Source organism: Caretta caretta, chromosome 8 (assembly GCF_965140235.1).
Source record: "Caretta caretta isolate rCarCar2 chromosome 8, rCarCar1.hap1, whole genome shotgun sequence".
Lineage (NCBI taxonomy): Eukaryota > Metazoa > Chordata > Testudines > Cheloniidae > Caretta > Caretta caretta.
Window position 1 is genome coordinate 69853687 of NC_134213.1, and position 20409 is coordinate 69874095.

The 20409-nt window shown below is 41.0% G+C and overlaps 1 protein-coding gene across 3 annotated transcripts in view; it reads left to right on the forward strand.

The window, feature by feature from the left end:
• Positions 1–20409, forward strand: part of COL11A1 (collagen type XI alpha 1 chain) — a 234301-nt gene that overhangs the window by 142134 nt on the left and 71758 nt on the right. For all 3 annotated transcript variants that reach the window (XM_075131591.1, XM_048861614.2, XM_075131590.1), the window contains 4 exons: positions 4326–4379; positions 6605–6712; positions 8077–8166; positions 8452–8505. In XM_075131591.1, coding sequence (XP_074987692.1) covers positions 4326–4379; positions 6605–6712; positions 8077–8166; positions 8452–8505 — 306 coding nt within the window. The remainder of the gene's footprint in view (positions 1–4325; positions 4380–6604; positions 6713–8076; positions 8167–8451; positions 8506–20409) is intronic.

Below are 20409 nucleotides of genomic sequence, written 5' to 3' on the forward strand. Positions count from 1 at the left end.
GTACATAACTTTGTTTATAGAAAGCAAAATTCCATTAAAACTCAGTGGGGTCAGATGTCAGACAACTTAATTTTTTCTCCATGTGGTAAGGGTGAAATTATTTCTGGTTGTTGTATACAATAGATAGTGAGGCAACGTAATACTCGGTTATCAGCTTTGAAGAAGACATGTGAGGAACAACATAATATTTGCCTCTCTCACTGAGAGCCATGTAAGAAGGCAGAAAAAGTATTAGTGCCAGCCCACTAGGGAACTTGAAAGCTAACAATTTAAAAAAGTAGAATCAAGAGCGATTAAGACAAAAACCAAACACAAAACCATATAACAAAACAAGGATTGTTTGGGTTTCCTTACTGGAAGGATATCTCTATGAACATGTACATTGGAGAAGGACTCTTTGCATGCTGTATTATGAAATACAATCCCACTGAAATCTAAAGAAATAAAATTGGCAATTTTAATGAAAAAATATTATTTTGATCTAAATTATTTACAATTACTTCTTTAGCTCCAAGTACCATTGATTTATCATTTCACTACTCAGGATGCATCAGCTGCTTAAGCAGACATCGCTGCAGAGCTCTTTATTCACCTCCACAAATGTGGAAAATACAAAAAGCTTACTTACTGAATGAGAATTTCCTTATTTGTTACAGTGCACTCAGCTTCACATAAAGGAAAGGAGGACTTGTGGCACCTTAGAGACTAACCAGTTTATTTGAGCATGAGCTCTCGTGAGCATCCGATGAGGTGAGCTGTAGCTCACGAGAGCTTATGCTCAAATAAACTGGTTAGTCTCTAAGGTGCCACAAGTACTCCTTATCTTTTTGCAAAGACAGACTAACACGGCTGTTACTCTGAAATCAGCTTCATATAGCATCCTTCATATGAACTGCCACAAGAATATTATGAGAGTATGCTCTGCTTGCTTATATGCACACATGATGGGATTGTATAAGGGCTTTATTGTCATGAGATTGGGATGAATGCACACATCAGTTATCCAGGCCATACTGAATGAGTATTCTCTGTTGCTATGATCTCCTTTGATGCTCATTATTTCTTTCACAAACCTCCTTTACTTTTTTGTTCTCAGACCAGACTGCACGAGCAGATTTGCTAATGGCACAGGAGAAAAAACAGAATTACCAGATATGCTCAAACACATCTGTCTTCTGCAGAGGTGGAATCACTAGATGTTCTCAAGGCATTTTCACTGAATATATACCCAATTCAGCACTCCTTTCTGTCTCCTGACACAGGGAAAACTCCTGTTGACTTCAGTGATAATTTTATCTGCATAAGGAATGCTGAATAGGGTCCAAAGCTCGTAACTAATGTGAGCTCAGATTGTACCTGGCCTTTATGTAGGCACGTAGTGAAGATAAAGGAAGATAGGTTGTAACAGAGTTCAGGCACCCTGTAGCGCCTCCTCATAGCTGGGTCTGGGAATCAGCTCCTCTGGTCTAGCACTCCCTTCTGTTGCTCACTTGCCCATGGCCCCTCTTGCTCTCTAGGACTCAGGGTGCTCTCTCTTTGCCACTCAGTCCTCTAGCTATGTCACTATATGTAAGCAGGGGAATAGTCCCGTTATTGTGGGGAACTTTCCTGGCTTCTGCACTACCCCGGTGAAGTGGGCTAGTGAAAGGATCTGAGTCCTCGCTCCCACTTCCTTTACCCAGTGGCCTCCCTGCCCTTGAGGGCTCCCCTTCCACTCTCCTGTCTGGCAGAGTCCTCGTAACCCCGACAAGGCTGGGCCCAGGATTCCTGGGGGGCTCGACCTCCAACCCTGCTGCGGTCACCTAGGACAGAGGCTAGGGTGTCCCCACTTCGGGGTACTCTCTCTGCACTGGGCACTTCTCTGACCAACTGACCATTACATACAATTTAAAGCAAATGCAAGTTATTTAATCAACAATTAATTTTAAAAAGAATAAGGAAAAATGGGAAAGGTTAAAGGAAACACATCAACCCGCTCTGTGGTAGGGAACATCACAAACAGTGTCTCTGGAATGTCAGGGCAGTTCACAGTCTGTTCCTTGTAAGTCCCAGGCCTCCTTCTCAGGCCCTGGCTGTGCTGCAGGGATGCTGTGGGTTGGACACATGCTCTGGTGGTGGCCACACGCTCTCAGGCTCTAAGTGGTAGGACCCTTCTTCCCAGTGTCGCCCCCCTGCCCTGACGGGGTTATGATCCAAGCCTGGCCTGCAGAGCCTCTTGGCTGAGGCATCTCCCTGTGCTGGGCCCGCTGCCCAGGATCCCCCTCAGTTTCCCCAGCTGCTCACCACACCCAGCTCCAGACTGCTCCAGCCCCAGCTGCACCACTCTGTCTCAGCACTGCTGCTGCTGCTCTGCCTCCAGCTCCCTGGGCTGCTTCTCTGGCCCCTCTGCCTCTGGTTGCTACAGCTCTGCTCCCAGGACAGGTCTGCTCTGCAGGCTGCTTCTGTGACTCTGCTCCCAGCACTGACCTGCTTCCTGGGCTGCTTTTCTGACCCCTCTGGCTCTGGTTGCTACAGCTCTGCTCCCAGGGCAAGTCTGCTCTCTCTGGGTTGTGCCTCTGGCTTTGGGGCTGCAGCTCTGCTCCCAGGACAGGTTCTGCTCTCTCTGGGCTGCTTTTCTGGTCCCTCTGGATCTAGCACAGCTCTGTTCCCCAGCTTAGCTTGGGCCCCTGTTTTCTCCTTAGCTTGGCCCCACTCTGTCTGACCCAGGCAAATCCAGCTCACATGGAGGAAGGGACCTCCCTGGCGTCCTGACTCTCTGATTAGCCTGCCCGCCCTGTCATTCAGGCTGACCAGGAACATTGGCCTCTCCCCATTGTTCCTGGGGACTATCAGCCTCAGGGTCCTGGTTTCCCATAGACCCTTCCCCTTTTAGTACCGGGAGCTAGCCAACCAAAACACCCCCACTGAATGTTAGTAAGGGGGCAACAGTCCCCTTACATATAGCGTCTTTCCCTTCTGGGGTAGCCAAGTCCCACCAGACAATCTTCCTGTGTGCTGTCTCAAGTAATGTTCTGTAAATCGTGGTCAATGCCATTTTCCCAGTGACTGGTAGGGGAACCTGGGGCCACCCGCTACTCTGGGTTCCAGCCCGGGGGACCCTATCATCAGCAGCCAAGGTCTGAAGTCTCAACCTCTTCTGCTCTTTCTCTAGATTTCTTCCTACTCTGTCTTCCACAGGTTTTCTTCTCTGCAATTTAATCCCTTCCTTCAGGGATAGGATCCCAGGGCTTTTGATCTCCCTGGCTTTCCTCCTACTCACTTCTCTGTCCCCAGATAGCAACTCTAGACTCTCTTCCCATAGCCCTTTTCTGCTGCAAACTTCCTGGCTTGATACCTTATCCAGCTTCTCTTCCAGCTGGGCTTTCTCAGCAATTAGTAATTTACAAATCCAGCCTGACTCTCCCCCAGGTGCTGCCTACAAGGTTAATTGGCCCTATCTGAGCCACCTTAACCCTTTCAGGGCTGGTGCGGATTGAACACCCATCACAGGGGTGAAGGATGCAGATATATATCGGTCTGAAGGGATGGTATCTTGGACTCCATATGGTATGGCAGTGAGTTCATTCTCCTGAGGCTGAGCCAGTCTACACCGCCTCCAATGCTGAATTACTTCTTAAAGGCACAACTGAGCCCTTGGACAGACAGTACTCTAAATTGGGGATTCCAGAGAATTTGCCAACTACCTTTGAACTGAAGTCTATGGCTGCTTACTAGAAACAGCAGATTTTGCCAGTCTTCTGGAAGACTGTCCCAATGACATTCACCTTATATTCGTCTTTCCATTTTCTTCATCATTTCAAATTCTCACTATTTCCTTTTTTCCCTATGCAGCCCTCCTTTCCCACCTCTATAGAAAAAAAAATCACACATCTTCTCCGGATCTGTGTTTCATTCAATTTTATGTTTCTTCCACATCACCTTCCCCCATACTCCTTAACCTTCCATCCGTGCCTTTCTTTACATAGTCATTTGTCTGTCTTGGCTGAGTTCATAATTTATGTGTCTATATGTATTTTTAGCTGAGTTTCAGCAGTATCACTCATGTATTCAGAATCACCTAATAAATTTTACTGAGAGATAATTGTAAAAGTGACTGGCATTGCTTATGATAGCTCTGTAGAAGCACAGCTGAGAATGATTGGAAAGGACAGAGCTTTCAAAATTTCACATGTAGGTATACACAGGAATAATAGATATCTTAGTATGTATTCTTGAAGCTGAACCCCTAACATGGAACTTCTCTCTCACCTCTTCAGCACAGATTTGAATTTGGCTCATCTATACCTTGTCATGTATAACTATGAATTATATATTTCATTTCACAGGGTTTTCAAGGCAAAACTGGACCCCCAGGCCCTGGTGGTGTTGTTGGACCCCAGGTAGAGCATTTTAAATGTTATATCTAACTGTATGATAACACTGTTTAAATATCGTTTTATGGCTAATGTAAAGAACTATTGTTCGTGAGTATATAATATACACTGATGGACATGTTAACTCCAGCAGTACCCAATTACTTACAGCAAATTTAGCAAAAATCAAACTCCACAAAAAGCAAAGACGTTGGGCCTGATTCTCCACTGTATTTCATCACCTGTAGTCATTTCAATGCGTGCAAAGTAGGTGTTCTCCAAGAGTTAAGAATGAAGAACAGGACCCCTTACTTTGAACTCTTTTTAGAAAGAGTAAATAACACATTGTGTTGTATTATTTTAGATTGAGAGAGTGAAGCATTTAAATTATTTTACAGTATTTGGTTGAGGTTTACTTTGTGATCTTATTTGATTATACTTATATAGTTACTTAAGTGCTCTTCATGACACTAGCCCTTTCCCTTACCACCTATCCTATTTACCAATAGCCATACAAGAGGTTAGAAAAGGCAAAATTGGAGACAAAGTTAATAGAATGCAGCACTGCCAATCTGAAAAACAAAGCATACTAACTGGAGAGGGGCTGGACTTCTTAAGCAAAGTTTAAGTATCTCTTACCACGGGCAATTCCATCATGGTTTAGGAAACCCATTATCCATGTGCCGCTGAGCCCCCGTAAAAGAGAAACCCAAGGCCCGACTTGAGAGATTTTCTAGCAAGAATATTAAATTCACGCAGGGAATTACAGAGGTTTAACTTTGTTAATCATTAAAAAAATAGCATTTTCTATTGGCCTCCACAGTAATTGACTGGTCGAATAGGTAGAGATATTGTTGAATATATCTTATAACCACCACTAGTGACATTTGCTGAATAATATATTCCCCATTTATTCATTGACCAGAACCAGATCTAGTATTAACACATCTCACAGCATATATTGCCAAGACACAAGGTTTCTATAGAAAATGGTTTTACTTTCTAAACTGTGTTTTGGGATTCTTTTTACAAAAACACAGAGAGGGAAGGGCAGAAAGTTCCATTAGAGATACAAATTACGTAGCTTTAATCAAATCTTTTAGAAACAGACCTTTTTGAAGTACTCTCTAGTTAATTACTGGTGGCATCTGAGTCTGTTTGATGCAACAGTTCTCTTCTGTTCCACCACTTCAGTGAATCAAAACAGCATGTGTTTTACTGAGTGTGATTTTTGCTCCTTTGCATAATTTCAAAGATAACTATTCAGTCATAGGCAAATATTCCCTGGACCCACTGTTATTTCCAGGACTGATACTGCCTGCATTTGGTTTCCATATGGATCTTTCCACACTTGCTTAAGTGTTAGCATCCACCGTCACAACCCATATTAACAGAAAATGCACTTTTTGGGGCATAAATTATACCATATGTGATATTATCTAGTACAAAGTGACACTGTGAATCAATTAAAATGGTAATTACAATATTTAGCAATCAGAATTATAAAACCCTTCTGAAAATTATTATTACTGCCTAATCTCACCCTTACCTTAGAATCAACACTGATTCACAGAGATGCTCTCTCTCTCTCACTATACTTTGGAATTGAGCACCAATACGCAACCAAAGACCCATGTGGTGATGTCTGTCAAACTTTCATTCTTCTCAAAAGCACTTGTCATGAATACAGTATTGTAACTCATCACCACTTAAATACAACAAGTGAACAGAAGCCGGTGGATCAGGTCTCTGATCCCTGCATCTGCCTTTCTGAGGCCCTTGCATTCTTTCCATGGGAGGTTTCAGTGGATCTGCCTAGCCACCCCCTCCATATTTTTCCAGGAAGATACTACAGAATAGTACTCTGTGGCAGGTAGAGGGTACGAGATCTCTTGTCCTCGCTCCAACCCGCCCCCATGCATCAGAAATGCTAAGGGTTTCAGGCCTTCAGCACTTGAGAAGCAAGGCCAGAATTGTAGCCCATGAAACCTCACACATGTACCACACTGCTGCCAGAATAGGGTTTGAGCTTTATTATTTAAGTATTAAACTATTCTGTAAACAAATGTCGTCTGCAGGTGAAGGTGCAGATTGTACATTTTCCAATGGCAACTGTGGTGACATCCCAGATCCTAGGAACAATTGAGGGTAGGAGGGGGATTGAGAAAAAGTGGGGAACAGGTTGTCCACAAAAAGCCAACCAAACAAAAATTAAATTGATTAGGGGAACTGAGGTTTAACTTCTGTTCTAGGGTCCTACTGGTGAGACTGGCCCAATTGGTGAAAGAGGTCACCCTGGTCCTCCAGGCCCGCCAGGTGAACAAGGCCTCCCAGGAGCTGCAGGAAAAGAAGGCGCTAAGGTATGGCATGGCTTTTGGAAGGTGTCACATGGAGATAGATGGGATAAATGTTTAAAATAAGATACTGTTCATAACTGTAGAAAGTATGGCATAAAATAGGGACAGACACATTTTTCCCCAGGGAAGATCTCTTCAGCAACTCGCCAAAGGCATAAGGGCTTCACTTCCAACCTGATGATTTTCTATTAATTTCAGTGGGAAAAAGGATAGCCATTAATTTGTTTAAGACCAGCAGTTTGCATAGAACCTCCCTTTTAGTGTGGAAGATTGTACATAGACAACCTGTCCAGGTCAAGTTGGAGATCTGTACTGGAACTCAGGGACATATCTCTGTGTAGCACTGGCCACATTGTAGAATTTCAGTTATTCTTTGGGAGAAAGAGAAATTAAATTAGAAAAAAATATTTACATTGATGAAGAAAATAGTACATGACTTTATTCAGTTATTCATTGTAGATAAGAGTAACTTCCTCCATGAATGTTTCTTTAAAGAAACTATGATAATTTTAATAACTTTTTGTTTATATACCATAACTAACATATATTATTGTTTAAAATTTGTTGTAATGTTATTGTGCTCACATACTATGGTGATGAGGGTCATAAAGTACTTGAATAGCTGGCTGGCTGGCTGGCTGGCCAGTCCTTTTTTTCGGTAATTGATTGTAACCAGAGTCTGCTGTTTCATTTTACATATGCTAATTAGTAAGGCTAAAATTTTGTCATGGATATTTTTAGTAAAAGTTACAGACAGATCTCGGATAATAAAGAAAAATTCATGGAAGCCGTGACCTGTCCCTGACTTTTACTAAAAATATCTGTGACAAAATGGGGATCTGCAGGTCCCCATACTGCCTGCAGCAGGGAGCAGCGTGGTGGTTAGGAGCTCCAGGGGCCCCGTCACCTCCACCAGCTGGGGGCTGTGGGGTATCCCTGCTGACCCCAGTTCCAGGGGTCCCCCCACCAACCGCAGAGGCCAGGACCTCTAGGGTTCCCCCACTGCTTGCGGCAGCCAGGAGCTGTGGGATACCTCCACTGCCCACTGCTCTGGGGGCTGTCAGCGGGAGCTCGGGGTTCCCCCAGGGAGCTGTGGAGTCTCCCCACCACCTGCAACTTCCTGGGCCCCCACCACCCACCCCAGCCAGGAGCTTGGGAGTCCCCCCACCGCCTGTGGCAGCTTGGAGTGCTAGGGGCCGCCAGAGGTTGCAGGGGTACCCCGCAGCTCCCAACCGCTGCAGGCTGAAGTCACAGAGATTACTGGAAGTCACGGATTCTGTTACTTCTGCCACCTCCATGACTAAAATCATAGCATTACTAATTAGTAACTAATGTTTGCAGTTTTTGAAACCTCTGCATTTTCACAGGGTGACCCAGGCCCTCAAGGTATCTCTGGAAAAGATGGACCACCAGGTCTTCGTGGGTTCCCAGGAGAAAGAGGCCTTCCAGGAGCTCAGGTACAGTATAAACACCATCATAGATAACTGTGGGTACAGTGTTTATATAGTATCCTGGAGAACAATGAATTAAGCTTTTATTACAGGAAGTTTTCCCCGGTGTTGGAAAATGAATGTAATAGGAAAACACCAAATGGGTTATATTCCAATGGCTATCCATTCAGTGGTGGTAATTCATTCTGCAGTGTCTTCTTGCTTTTTAAATCCTTCATATTAAATATGTTGCAAAATAAAAAAAACTGTTTAATTTTTCAAATGGAACAACATGCTTCTATCCTTTTTCAGGGTCCAGCTGGTCTGAAAGGAGGAGAAGGCCCACAAGGCCCACCTGGCCCAGTTGTAAGTAACCATACCAGTGTTAGAGAAATACAAATAACCTCCTTTCTGAGTCTTCAGATGCTGTTTTGTTTTCATCAACACAGATTGTAAAACAGTAAGGAAGCTCTGTCATTCACATCAATCAATAGTTATTTTCTACAAATGAGTCTAAATATATAAGGAATGTACAGGTATCGAAATATCTGAAATCTGCTGCTATCAGTAGGTATAAAATTGACTTGCTCCTTAGCATTGCCCAGCTAGACTCGTTATTAACAGCCATAAAAAGAAATCCTTACCAAGGAAAAGCCACAAACTGTGATGTAATGGCCAGTCTGGCTGATGTTACATTCCCTTTCTGTAACTCCTGTGCACCACAGGTTTGACCCCTATAACTTTAATGGATTTTGCTGTGCTATTCAGAATCTAAATTTGCTGTTAAAAGGTTTTAAGCCATTGTTGTGAATCATATTCACTACTGTCGTGCTGATTTTTCAGTCTGACCACTTAAACAATAATACCAAGATAGGTGTGAATTTCCATTCACCTTAACAAGTTAAGTACAGTTTTTCTTTTTTAGTGTTAAATAAGACTGTGAGAAAATCGCAGTCCGCAAAGACTAGTAAATGATAACTCCTCCGTGCACCCCATGTTTTCTGGCATTTCTACACTGTAAGGATACGTCCCCTACTGTGTATTTATTTCTCTCATTTAACTATTGTACAATTTTTTGTTACTGTCTGAAATAAGAAACATCTGCACACTATTTTGGCAGATTCAGTTGAGATTTTTCACTCAGTCTGCAGAACTCAGCAGATAGTTAAATTTACATCACAGGCTTTAAGGAATGCATCACATTTTAATCTCTGTTGTGAAGAAATTATTTAAAATAAGTACCATAGGTGTTACATAGCCAGATATACAAAGGCATTAATGCTGTCACATCCAAGAAACTGACCTTTCATTGAAGAAATTTACTTTTCTTCAGTGAAAGCTTAAATTTGCAGAGAAACAAAATGTAGAAATACCCAGTCATGCGAGGCTGACCCAGCACACCCCAATGCAGGCTGGAGCGGTGTTATAGGTGAGCCCTTACCTGATTTTTTCCTCTCCCAAGTTATCAACAAGTCCAAACAACCCATTAGATGCTAAAGGACACTTCCTTGTGGAGGGTATCATTTATCAACAGAAAAAAAACAAACCCTAGCATAGAACATAAACAGAGCTTTCACCTCATCATTTCAACTGGGGGATTAAGTCATTCTTAGTCCAGCTGACCCTCCCACCCTTGATCCCAGTTCTTACCTCTTCCCTGGTGTTTTCTTGGTTTCAGTCCCTACCGCTGATATTAGGCCTCTTGCCCCTACCAGAGTAAGATCTTTCTCTGGATTCACAGGTCTGGGGAGGTCCATCTACTGTGACTCTTCTTCAGAGGCAGTGAGTGATCCATGTCAGGACAGGCCTCTAGCCTCAACCGTGGCTGAGAACAAGGCCCTCTTGGACACCTACTGACTACAGCCTTGCATCTAGGAGTCTCCGCTCTCTAGGATCATTTCTTACAGGCTCCCCATTCTCATGGGTTCCCCAGAGAGATCACCTTCCAGGCTCCCTGTTTAGGCCTGTCCTGTCAACTCCTCTCCACAGGCACTTCCTGTATCCCTTTGGAGTTCCCCTGTAACTGAACTTGGGTAACCTTCATTAGCTACAGGTGCTTGTTTACTAATCAGCCACCTGGGGCCTTCATAAGGCAGTCATAGGCAAACTGGGCCCAAACTTCCCATAAAGGGCAGCTGTCCTGTGACAGACCCTAAAAAAAGTTCAGAGAACAATGATGATGAATGTATTAAAATGCCAGTAAACAATATAAATGGAATTCCAATTTCAGAACCCGGTCATGCTTTCCTTGTATCTCCAAATTGTCCACTGAAATCCATGGAAATTTGGATTGTGCGAGGAATGGAGGAGTAACACATAAATATCATTTCATAGTTGTTTGTTGTAAAACAGGGATGCACAGTAAAATTACTTAATGAGTATTAAACTGTTGTATCACTGAAAGCAACAATTGACATTATGACCTTGTTTACACTGGGCTTTGAAACTTGTAGAACTCTGCCTACACACAGTGAATCTGGTGCTAAATATGGTTTGACTGGCTAATATGTAAACCAGTGTAAAATCATTTTCTAAAACCATGTTTATATCTAACTATGACCTAGGTATTTACCATAAAGTTTTTTTTTTCAATTAGACTTATTACAAATTTAGGCATAAAGTAGATTTACCTGCCTTTCTCTGACTGTAATGACATTTTACTCATTCATCAGAAAGATGAGGGCCTGTAGAATTTTGTAAGACCAGTCTAAGGTCAAGAGTTTTTTGTATCCCCAAGTGTTTGTTTTATGTTTAGGCTTTTACTTTCTGCTATTGATCTCTCCATCACATCTTGCACTGTAGTTCCTGGGAATTTTGAAACAAAAGGTATTAAAAATAGAATACAGACTTTTTTAATAACCAAATTTTCTGCTGTCATTTTTATGCAAGAGCACTCTATAGATGCAAAAAGCTGGTACACTTATGCTCAAATGTGCAGCATGCAGTTCTTGACAACTATCTGCTTATTGCAATTCTCTCTCCTTTGGTGAGCCCAGGTGGAAAAGTAAATTGACACAAACCCTTCCTGCAAGGGAAAAAGTAATAGAGGAACTGAAAGTAAATATGTTTTGACAATAAAGTTCATGTATATTCCTACAATTTATATTTGTTTTAATGCTTAGAAACAGAACATATAAAGAACTCCTAATGGAAAACTTTTGGTTTGGGGATATCCCTAGGTTTGGGAAAGAGCTGCAGTAACATTTTTGTGCACTAATTCTTTCCGCTAGAATGTCATTAAGAAGTAGCGTGATAGTACTTTAATTTTTAGCTTGCTTTTGATATGTTCAGTTCCTTCTTTCCTTCCCACCATGCTCTATAAGCACATTCCTCAAGGAACTGAAACAAAAAAGCCCCAAAGTAGGAACCTCACTATTCACCCTGTAAAACAAAACTCTTGCTCACAATAAGTAATATTTAAATTCCTGGTTATATTCACACCATTTAATTTCACTACAAATATTTCACCCTTTTCTAATATATACTCAGTCCTTGTAGGTAGACTATTTAAAGAATTCAAAGTTTTGACTACCAAATTTTCAATCATAATCTGAGCAATCTGAAATGGCTGCTAGAGACATTATGATGTAATGGAGGTTCTAGGCAGGTAATAGAAGTGGTGAATATGGAGGAAGTCTTTGCCAAAGGTTCAGTTACTTTCTCGGACCTTCAGATGGGTAATCCCTGGCCTGGAAGGCAGAGACTACCTGAAGCACTAATAGAATCAAACTCCACCCACAGATATACCAAATCTCAGAGAAAGTCCTAAACTTTATTAGACTCATTTTGTATCTCTGTAATTATGAATTATGAATTTTGGAATTGGCTGGTAGTTAGAAGATGTAAGGACGCACCTGATACCATGGTGCCACATGTATTTATCTCAGGGCCACAATGAGACGTAGAGCTTTAACTCTCTGCTGTCTGTGGGAGTTGCAGGGGCAGATCATTGGCATTATATGGCCCTAAAATAATTCCCTACCTATTTTAGGCAGTAGGGGCTAAACACACAGTCAGTCATTTTCCAGAGAGGATTAGTAAAAGTGGAATACTCGCTCACCATAGAAAATAGGAAGAGGATTAGTCCCTGTGGAGGTCTTTGCCACACCTGCCAACACTGTCTGTTCCCAAATAGCTAGAAAATACAGAATCATAAACTCTGTTTGGCAGGTATGTACAGCTGCAAGTACTCCACAGTGAATGACCATTTCAGAATACACTACATGCTAATTGCTGTGCTTATGGTGAGCTGGACAAAAGAGAAAGATGCACGGATACTCCATAGCAAGATGTTTTCTTCTTTTTTCCCCACTGTTCTATCTGCTCTCTTTATCTTCTATTTGGTGGTGTTCCTCCTCCCTCTTTCAGCTGCTGCAAGGCATACTGAATGCTGATGAGAGAAAGCTCTTTGGAAACTCAGGCAGTCATTCCTCATTAGGTCATTTGGGTATTGGATGTCCAGGTCACATACTGAACCAGCCAGATATAGGCTACCCAGTTAGTTATGTTGCCAGAGTTGGTGCTATCTGCCTCTATCTGATAATAATTTCAGTCATGAGGGTGCTCACTTTAAATAAATGTGCTAATTAAGAAAAAAATATTGTTACTATGACAAAATATGTATACAAGTACTATATATTGCATGGCACTTCACAAAAAGAAACAGATAAAGGCACATTCATTAGTGATCTTACAGTGCATAAGATAAATACGAGACAAAACCTCAGACACCCATTCAATAGAGGAAAAGGTAAAAGAATGATTCATGATCAAATGAAAGGAGGAGAGGGCTCAAGGAGATGGGTTTCAAAGGGGATTAAAATGAAGAAAAGTGTGCTTGGTAGGATAATGAGACTATTACATAAAGCAGCAGAATGAAAGAAGAGAAAGGAAGAGTGGAAAAGGTGAAGAAGGGAGAATTGGAGAAAGCACAGAGAACTGGAGGAGGAGAAGAGACCATTACAATAATCTAATCTGATCTACACAACTTTTAACTTTTATATTTTGCAAAAACCAAACCATACATAGGATCACATTAGTCACACCCATCTCATATTCTATGCAGAAATAATGTTAGTATCATGGTAAATTGACTACACAAGAGTCAAGAAATTCAGAGCTTACGTTCTTACAGCAACTGCCCTTCTGCCCCGTTGTATCCTTCCATTACATATTCACACATGTGCAACAGTATTATACTCTCTGTAGCCCTGATTCAGCAATCTGTCCCCTTTCTACTCATATGCTTAAGTCCCAATTGATTTAGGTAGGATTTGACTTCATCAGGATTTAAATGTTTCCTTAACGTTACACAAGAATTTGAGTGCTTTGCTGATTAGAGATGGACTTAGGCCCAATTCAGAAAAGCATTTAGGCATGTGCATATGTGTCCATCTATATAATATCAAGGCTGCAAAAGCAGATTCTTACTTCAACTCTAAATGGGCCATCTTGATTATCACTACAAAAGTTTTTTTCTCCTGCTGATAATAGCTCATCTTAATTAATTAGCCTCTCACAGTTTGTATGGCAACTTCCAACTTATTTCTCTGTGTATATATATATATATATATATTCTTACTATATGTTCCATTCTATGCATCTGATGAAGTGGGCTGTAGCCCATGAAAGCTTATGCTCTAATAAATTTGTTAGTATTTAAGATGCCACAAGTACTCCTGTTCTTTTAACTCTCAGGCACTCATCTCTTGCCTGAGGCTATAGTGGAATAATCTCAGCTTCTTCCCCAGAAAAGTGAGAGGAGGAAACAAAGTCAATATCTTTAGGGCACCTACCCCTGCTTATGGGCAGAATCCATACACTGACATTCCTAACTGTTGTGAAATGAAAATCCAGTAAGATAGTAAAGAAAATGTGTGCAAAATAACTGTAAAAGATGGTTGTGGGGTGGGCAGGGTAGAAGAGCTACCAGAATTCCATGAACAGGTTCGATAGATACAAGCACAGTGGCTGCCATCTGGTTTGTAAAAAAAAAAATTCTGTTTTTTTTTCCCCACAGTCTAGAATTGAGCAGACCTAAATGTGTTTAGATTATGATATCTGACAAGATCACAGACATAGTGGTATGGCTGCAGGCTAGCGAATTTTTATTCTTATATTCACTGAAGCCTCAGGAATCAAAATAATAGCAATAGGAATCACATTTAGGTTGCCAGGTTAACCATGCAAAGAACCATCATTTATTCACCTGGCAGGATACACATGTGTATGTCCCTGTACAAATACTGGCTGAACAATCTTGCAAAATAAAATCTTCTTAAAGACAATATGTAAAAAGATTTGGAGCAGCCACTGCCATCAGTGGTAGCAGATGACAGGACAAGGAGCAATGGTCTCAAGTTGCAGTGGGGGAGGTTTAGGTTGGATATTAGGAAAAACTTTTTCACTCGGAGGGTGGTGAAGCACTGGAATGCATTACCTAGGGAGGTGGTGGAATCTCCTTCCTTTGAGGTTTTTAAGGTCAGACTTAACAAAGCCCTGGCTGGGATGATTTAGTTGGGGATTGGTCCTGCTTTGAGCAGGGGGTTGGACTAGATGACCTCCTGAGGTCCCTTCCAACCCTGATATTCTATGATTCTATGATCACAGTACCCTGTTCTGCCACCCTTCTCCATATAGACCTTATTGTGAGAGTAGTGCCAGAGAAATCAGTAGGTTTGCTCCTGGAGAGAATACTGTTCAGCATGGATAAGAGTAACAGAATTGGGCCGACAGAGAAGAAAACAATGTGGAATCACAGGATACCAGTCCAAGAGCTAACAAGGCTCAGTCGATCTCAATTATTAGAATATTGAAAAGATGAGGCATATCCAGAGTATCAAGGCATCCTCCTGGTACAGTTGCCATAACTTATTCATTATAGGATGTACCATGCCACTTCCAGTCTCATTAGATGAGGGATGGGAGAATAGCATTTGCTTTAAAGTGTTATAGACCACTGCACAAGTGCCAAGCTGAGAAGCTAAGGAGAGATGCTGTTGTAGCAAAAAGATCTTCAGCAGTCCTCAAGTGAAAGATCTAAATTATTTAAAAGATGCTGTATAAAGACTCTGTAGAAGTGTGTAGATATAGCAATTTAGAAGCAGAGGAAAGCTCTATAACTTTTCAGTCTCCAGTAAGTCCACATTCCCACTCAATATTTTTTTCATTGACAAATTTCAGCAAGCAACTTATTTATCTTCCCTGTATGAGTTTTAAGTGAGGCACAGGCTTCACAATGCAGGGAGTTCTACAAGACCTCAGTTTAATATTTAGAATGAAAAAAAAAACCACAGAGAGAAAGAGAACTCCTAGTCACAATAGTTAGCTTCTGTTATTCTATATCCTATTACTAGACACCACAAACCACAGAACATGAGTTCCATTCAATTGTATTTACAATGACTAGACTTGAGGAGCGAAGCTAAGCTCCTATGCTGTTCATTGGCAGCTGTTAGTTGCTCACCATACCTTCTGAAGGTGTCAAAATAAGGATTTAAGAGTCTCACTTCAGACTCCTGTTTTTAAAAATCTTAGCCCCAGGTTCTGAAACCATTTTCTTCATTATGAGGTAGTCGTGGCAGATGAAATTAATTTCACCTACTCTGAGCCAAGCTCTGAGACTGTGGGTAGAGTGGTTGGAGAAGTGAAATTTACCACTCCCAACCGAGGCCAGAGTGCAGGGTTACTGTACATCTTCCTACATCTGCCATTCAAGTTTATCAGCTGGAATAGAACCCACAGCCCCTCTGCACAAGTTGTGTGGGTGTTAGGGCCAATGAATTCATATAAATATGGTTTTTCTCATTGTAGCTTCTCGCTCTCCTTAGTCAGGGCTGGAATGTTAACTCTTACCAGGGCAAATAACATATGCACAGGCACATCTTTGAGCCACTTCTGTTGAGGTCCCTCAGTCCAACCCTACTTCAAGACTTAAGTAGAGTGGAGGACCTTGCACTGAATGAATTTCACCAACTTTGATGCTCAGCCTTTAGACCATTACCTAAATTACATCTGAAAACAGGGTGCCATCTAATGAGGTCTTCATGTGGTCTCTGAGGAGAGCAGTACCAAAAAGGGTTGGCAGCTGAGGATCATTGGGTTGGGTCTCTTGTCATTGGGTTTCAGCAGTTAGCATGTTAGAACTGGCCACTTCTAATGCAGCCTATCAGGAGGGTTCTGCAGATGGAGGTGGGTACTGGGATATTTGTCAAAGTTGGCAGTTAGAGAAAAGAAGTAGAATCAGGTGCTTGTCCAGCAGCAGCAATGAAAATGTTTCACAGGGCTCCAGAGTGGGGGAGAGAACAGCTCCTGACACTTGCTGATACTGGGTGAAAAGGGATCAGGATACCTTTGGGGGGAATGGGGTGCTTTTCGGGGCAGGTTCAGGTGTTGAAAGAAGAGTTGAGGTACTTGGGGGTCTGGAGCAGCTGATACAGGGTAGGATCTGATCAGAGCTTGTGTGGGAGTCATTTTATCAATGCATATGCTTGAATTCAGTGTCCTAAGGGCTATAATATATTTTTAAGGCTTGTTAGAGGCCACATAACTCTATTTAAAAACTTTATTTCTGCATATCATGATTATCTGTTTCTTATTTTTAAACCTTCCTCTTACATATTAAAATAATGACCTTATTTAATATAATTTAAAAATGGAAACAAGCTACAAGCAAGGTACAGAAACTAAGCAACATGATGGTGTTGCAGAATATTGTAGCTGTATTCTTGATATGATTTATTAGTGACATAAATAGCGTGTGATGAATAGACATTTTGAAATTAAATTATTCGATTATTTTTCAGAGAACTATTTATGCTTTAAATTAAACCCATTAGATTTTTTCCCTTCAGATTTCTTATAGTAGTATTAGAAAAGATGTATTGAGCAATTAACCCAGGCTGTGCTTTGTATTAATTATAGAAATTTTAAAAATGTTCTGAATCTTTTTATCTATTCTTTTAATGAAGGTGTAAATAACATTTTAACCTACCTACAGACTAACTTTTTAAAATGATCATTGAAAAAAATCATATCAAGATCTACACAATATGAGTTAGTGATCTTCAGTTTATATAACATGTAGTTTTAAACATCCCATAATTTAGTTTGGAAGATTATTTACTCCTTACAAAATAGAACCTAACTTTAATAAGCAAAATAATTTTAACTTTTGCAGTTGATCAAATGTTCAGATGCTGTATTTGTTGTTAAAAAACTAAAGCTAATATAAATTCCACCGAAAAAGGTCCTTAACCAACAGAATATAGTTACCATGGCTGTTAGTCCACAGAATCAGCTTGTTCCTGTGCTCCGCAATTGTGGAACTTTTTTGTGATTTTCTGTGAGAAATATTCCTTTTCCATTGGCCATCTACTCTATCTGCTATTCCAGAGAAGGGTTTATATTTTCCTTTGCTCCGTTACCTTTGGTTAGATTCAGCCCTGTGCACTGTTCACATTGAAAGGGGTACAGAGGAAAAGCACAGCACCTGAAGCACTTAAGAGGAATACACGTTTGCAAAGCCAGAGTTCCTCCGTACTTACAGAATTTCTCAGCCACACACTCTTGTACCAGCCTTGAAGAAGGTGCAGCATACGCCAGCTTCTCCGTCCAGCTCAGATGTCTGGGCATGGAGTGAGCATGGTGCCATGGCCAGACTCCTTGCAAGCTCTCAATACTATGGTGGCACAGGAGAAAGCAGGCCAGTCTCTGTGTGGAAGATACAAAGGGTGTGGCTGTTCCTTCCCAACTCTCCACAAACCCGTTGTGCAGAATCTGGCCCTATATTTTTAAAGTGCTATCAGGAGCTCTAGTGGGAGTGTCATAGATGTTTTAATGTTAAGGCAAGTTCTTTAGTTCACAGCCAGCCAAGCTAAAATTTTAGAGGGGTCACAGCTGAATTTTGCTGCTGTGTTTTTCTGGCTCATAACACCAGGAATTTGTAAATTGATGGTACAGGACAATTCATTGGTTTGGTAATGGGATATGGAGAATCTTGCCAGTGGGTCATGGTTTGAAACCAGCCCAGCTGGCGAAAAGGATTTACAATCATTACTGTTTGGGTTGAAACCATCAATTACTTTACATATCACCAGTTTCTGAACAGTTGTCTACCAACATCAATATATGAGCTATATAGGATTCCATTGATTTGGATGGGATTGTGCTGTTGGCGAATCCCTGTTATCCTTTTATTCTCTGAATGCTCCTCACCACTTTTGCTCCCTTTTTGGAACTGGCAGTTACACCCAGATCTCTCTGCTTCTTCTCCTCTCCCCTTCCATCCCTGGGCAAGACTAATTGACATCTGTCCGTTTAGAATGAGCATGAACATGACAGAAAAATCAGAATTGTCCCAATTAGTCCATCCGAGCAGGCTCTCTCTGTTTGTGAAGTACTGCGGGTTTTTATAACACATTTTGTCTTGTCAGCTCAATTCAGCAGAAAAGATCCAAGTCCTGCTCAGATTCTGAAAGGTCACGAATCTTGGCTCTGTGCCTGGCTGACATATTTAAAGAAAGGTCAGCCTGTTGTTGAAAGTCTATAAGCACTGCACAACACCTGTGTTGCTGCGAAGTGCAGAGTCAGCCGGGACATTAAGAACATTATTTTAACTTACGGATGCTTCAGTAGCCTCAGAATGGTTAGACTTAAAAGATGTTAGAGTATACACAAAAGATCCAGATGTTTTTAAACCCTTAGAAGTGAGGTATTTCAGCATAGAGCAAAAACAACTCTGCTATCATTATTTTCTGTATAAAATGAATATATTTCTGACAAGACTGCCTGGGCATTTTTTTTTACTTTTTTTTTTGGTAATAGACTTTTATCCACTTTTGTGTTGATCTAAAATAGCAGCGTCCAATCTTGCATTGTGTAGTGCTTTGAAGTCAATAGGACTACATATAATACTTTGAAGTCAGTTGGGTTCCACACAGGCAGACTGCTGTCCCACACAGAGCCCTTTGGCTTCAGTGCACAGCATAATGTATCATCAAATTAGTTCATAATGGTGAGCTAATTCCTGAAATATTTAGCCGTCATGGTTCTGTCCTATGTTACTATGCAGTGTGAATTCATTTATCAGGGAAATAAGTTTCTTTATGTCAAAAACCAAGCAATTTCCTAAAAAAAATTATGACCCATATTACAGCCTCAGGGTTTGTTCCAAAATGCTACTAACTCAAGCAGAATGCAGTAAGGGCTACTTGTGAAAGGGACTTTTTACTAAACTGAGATTGGCCTGAGTAAGAACTGAGTATGGACTTTAGGATGAAACCTTTCAACATTTGTACGCACTGAATCTCGTACTTGGGCTTTCGCTGAATGGCAATACACATCCTTTGTATTGGGCAAAAGTTTTTGAGATTTAAAAAATCCTAGAACAAATCCTTCATTTAGAGACAAGAGTTATACATTTTGGGAAGAAAAAATATGCAGTTTTTAACTGAGTCTGCAATTCCTGGCAATGACCATTTCAAATATGTTTGGGCATTTGCTTTTCAACTTTTTTGATTTTATTTGAATACAACTATAAAGCTAACTAGTAAGGCTAACCCATGTTTCACAGTTTGGATAACAGCTGTGACACAATGTTAATAAGTGCTGCTGCTCTACTTGTTGTAAGAGGTTGTTTTTTTGTTTTTTGGTTTTGTTTTTTTTTTAAACAGTGTCACGGTGGAAGGGCTCAATGTCCATTCTGAACTTTTTGGCCATGAAAACAACCAGTAGTCAGAAATAGCAGTGACTAATGTAATTCTAAGCAAAAGGACTGGGAAAATGCTGATGGGAAGTCCTACTGATGTCCACCCCCCATGCATATCTGATCAACAACTGAAGTCAAACTGTTTGAACCAGTATCCTCTTTGAGGTCACATTTTGGGGTTGGGGTGGGGTAGGTTTGGGAAGTGGTCTTTATTCCCTACAGTTATAATTGCTGTTGCCATTAACAATGCAGTGATTGCCACCTGCACTGTGGACACCATCTCTGCTTCCACCTTTGTCCCAGTTGCCACTAATCCTAGCCCTATTAGCATGACACATTCTGTCACCATATTCTTTTTTCCTAGAAAGCTAGCATGACATGAACCTATGCTACATTCTAATTATACCTTATTCCTGGAAATATTAATGCTAAGATATTTTCTGGTGGCATTTCTCCTTGGATCTTGAGGTTATTACAACAATTATTGCAAATCTAATATTATGCAAAATAAAAGCAAGTCCTCTCAAATCAATGGTAGGCCTCCTAAACTATATGACAAGTAT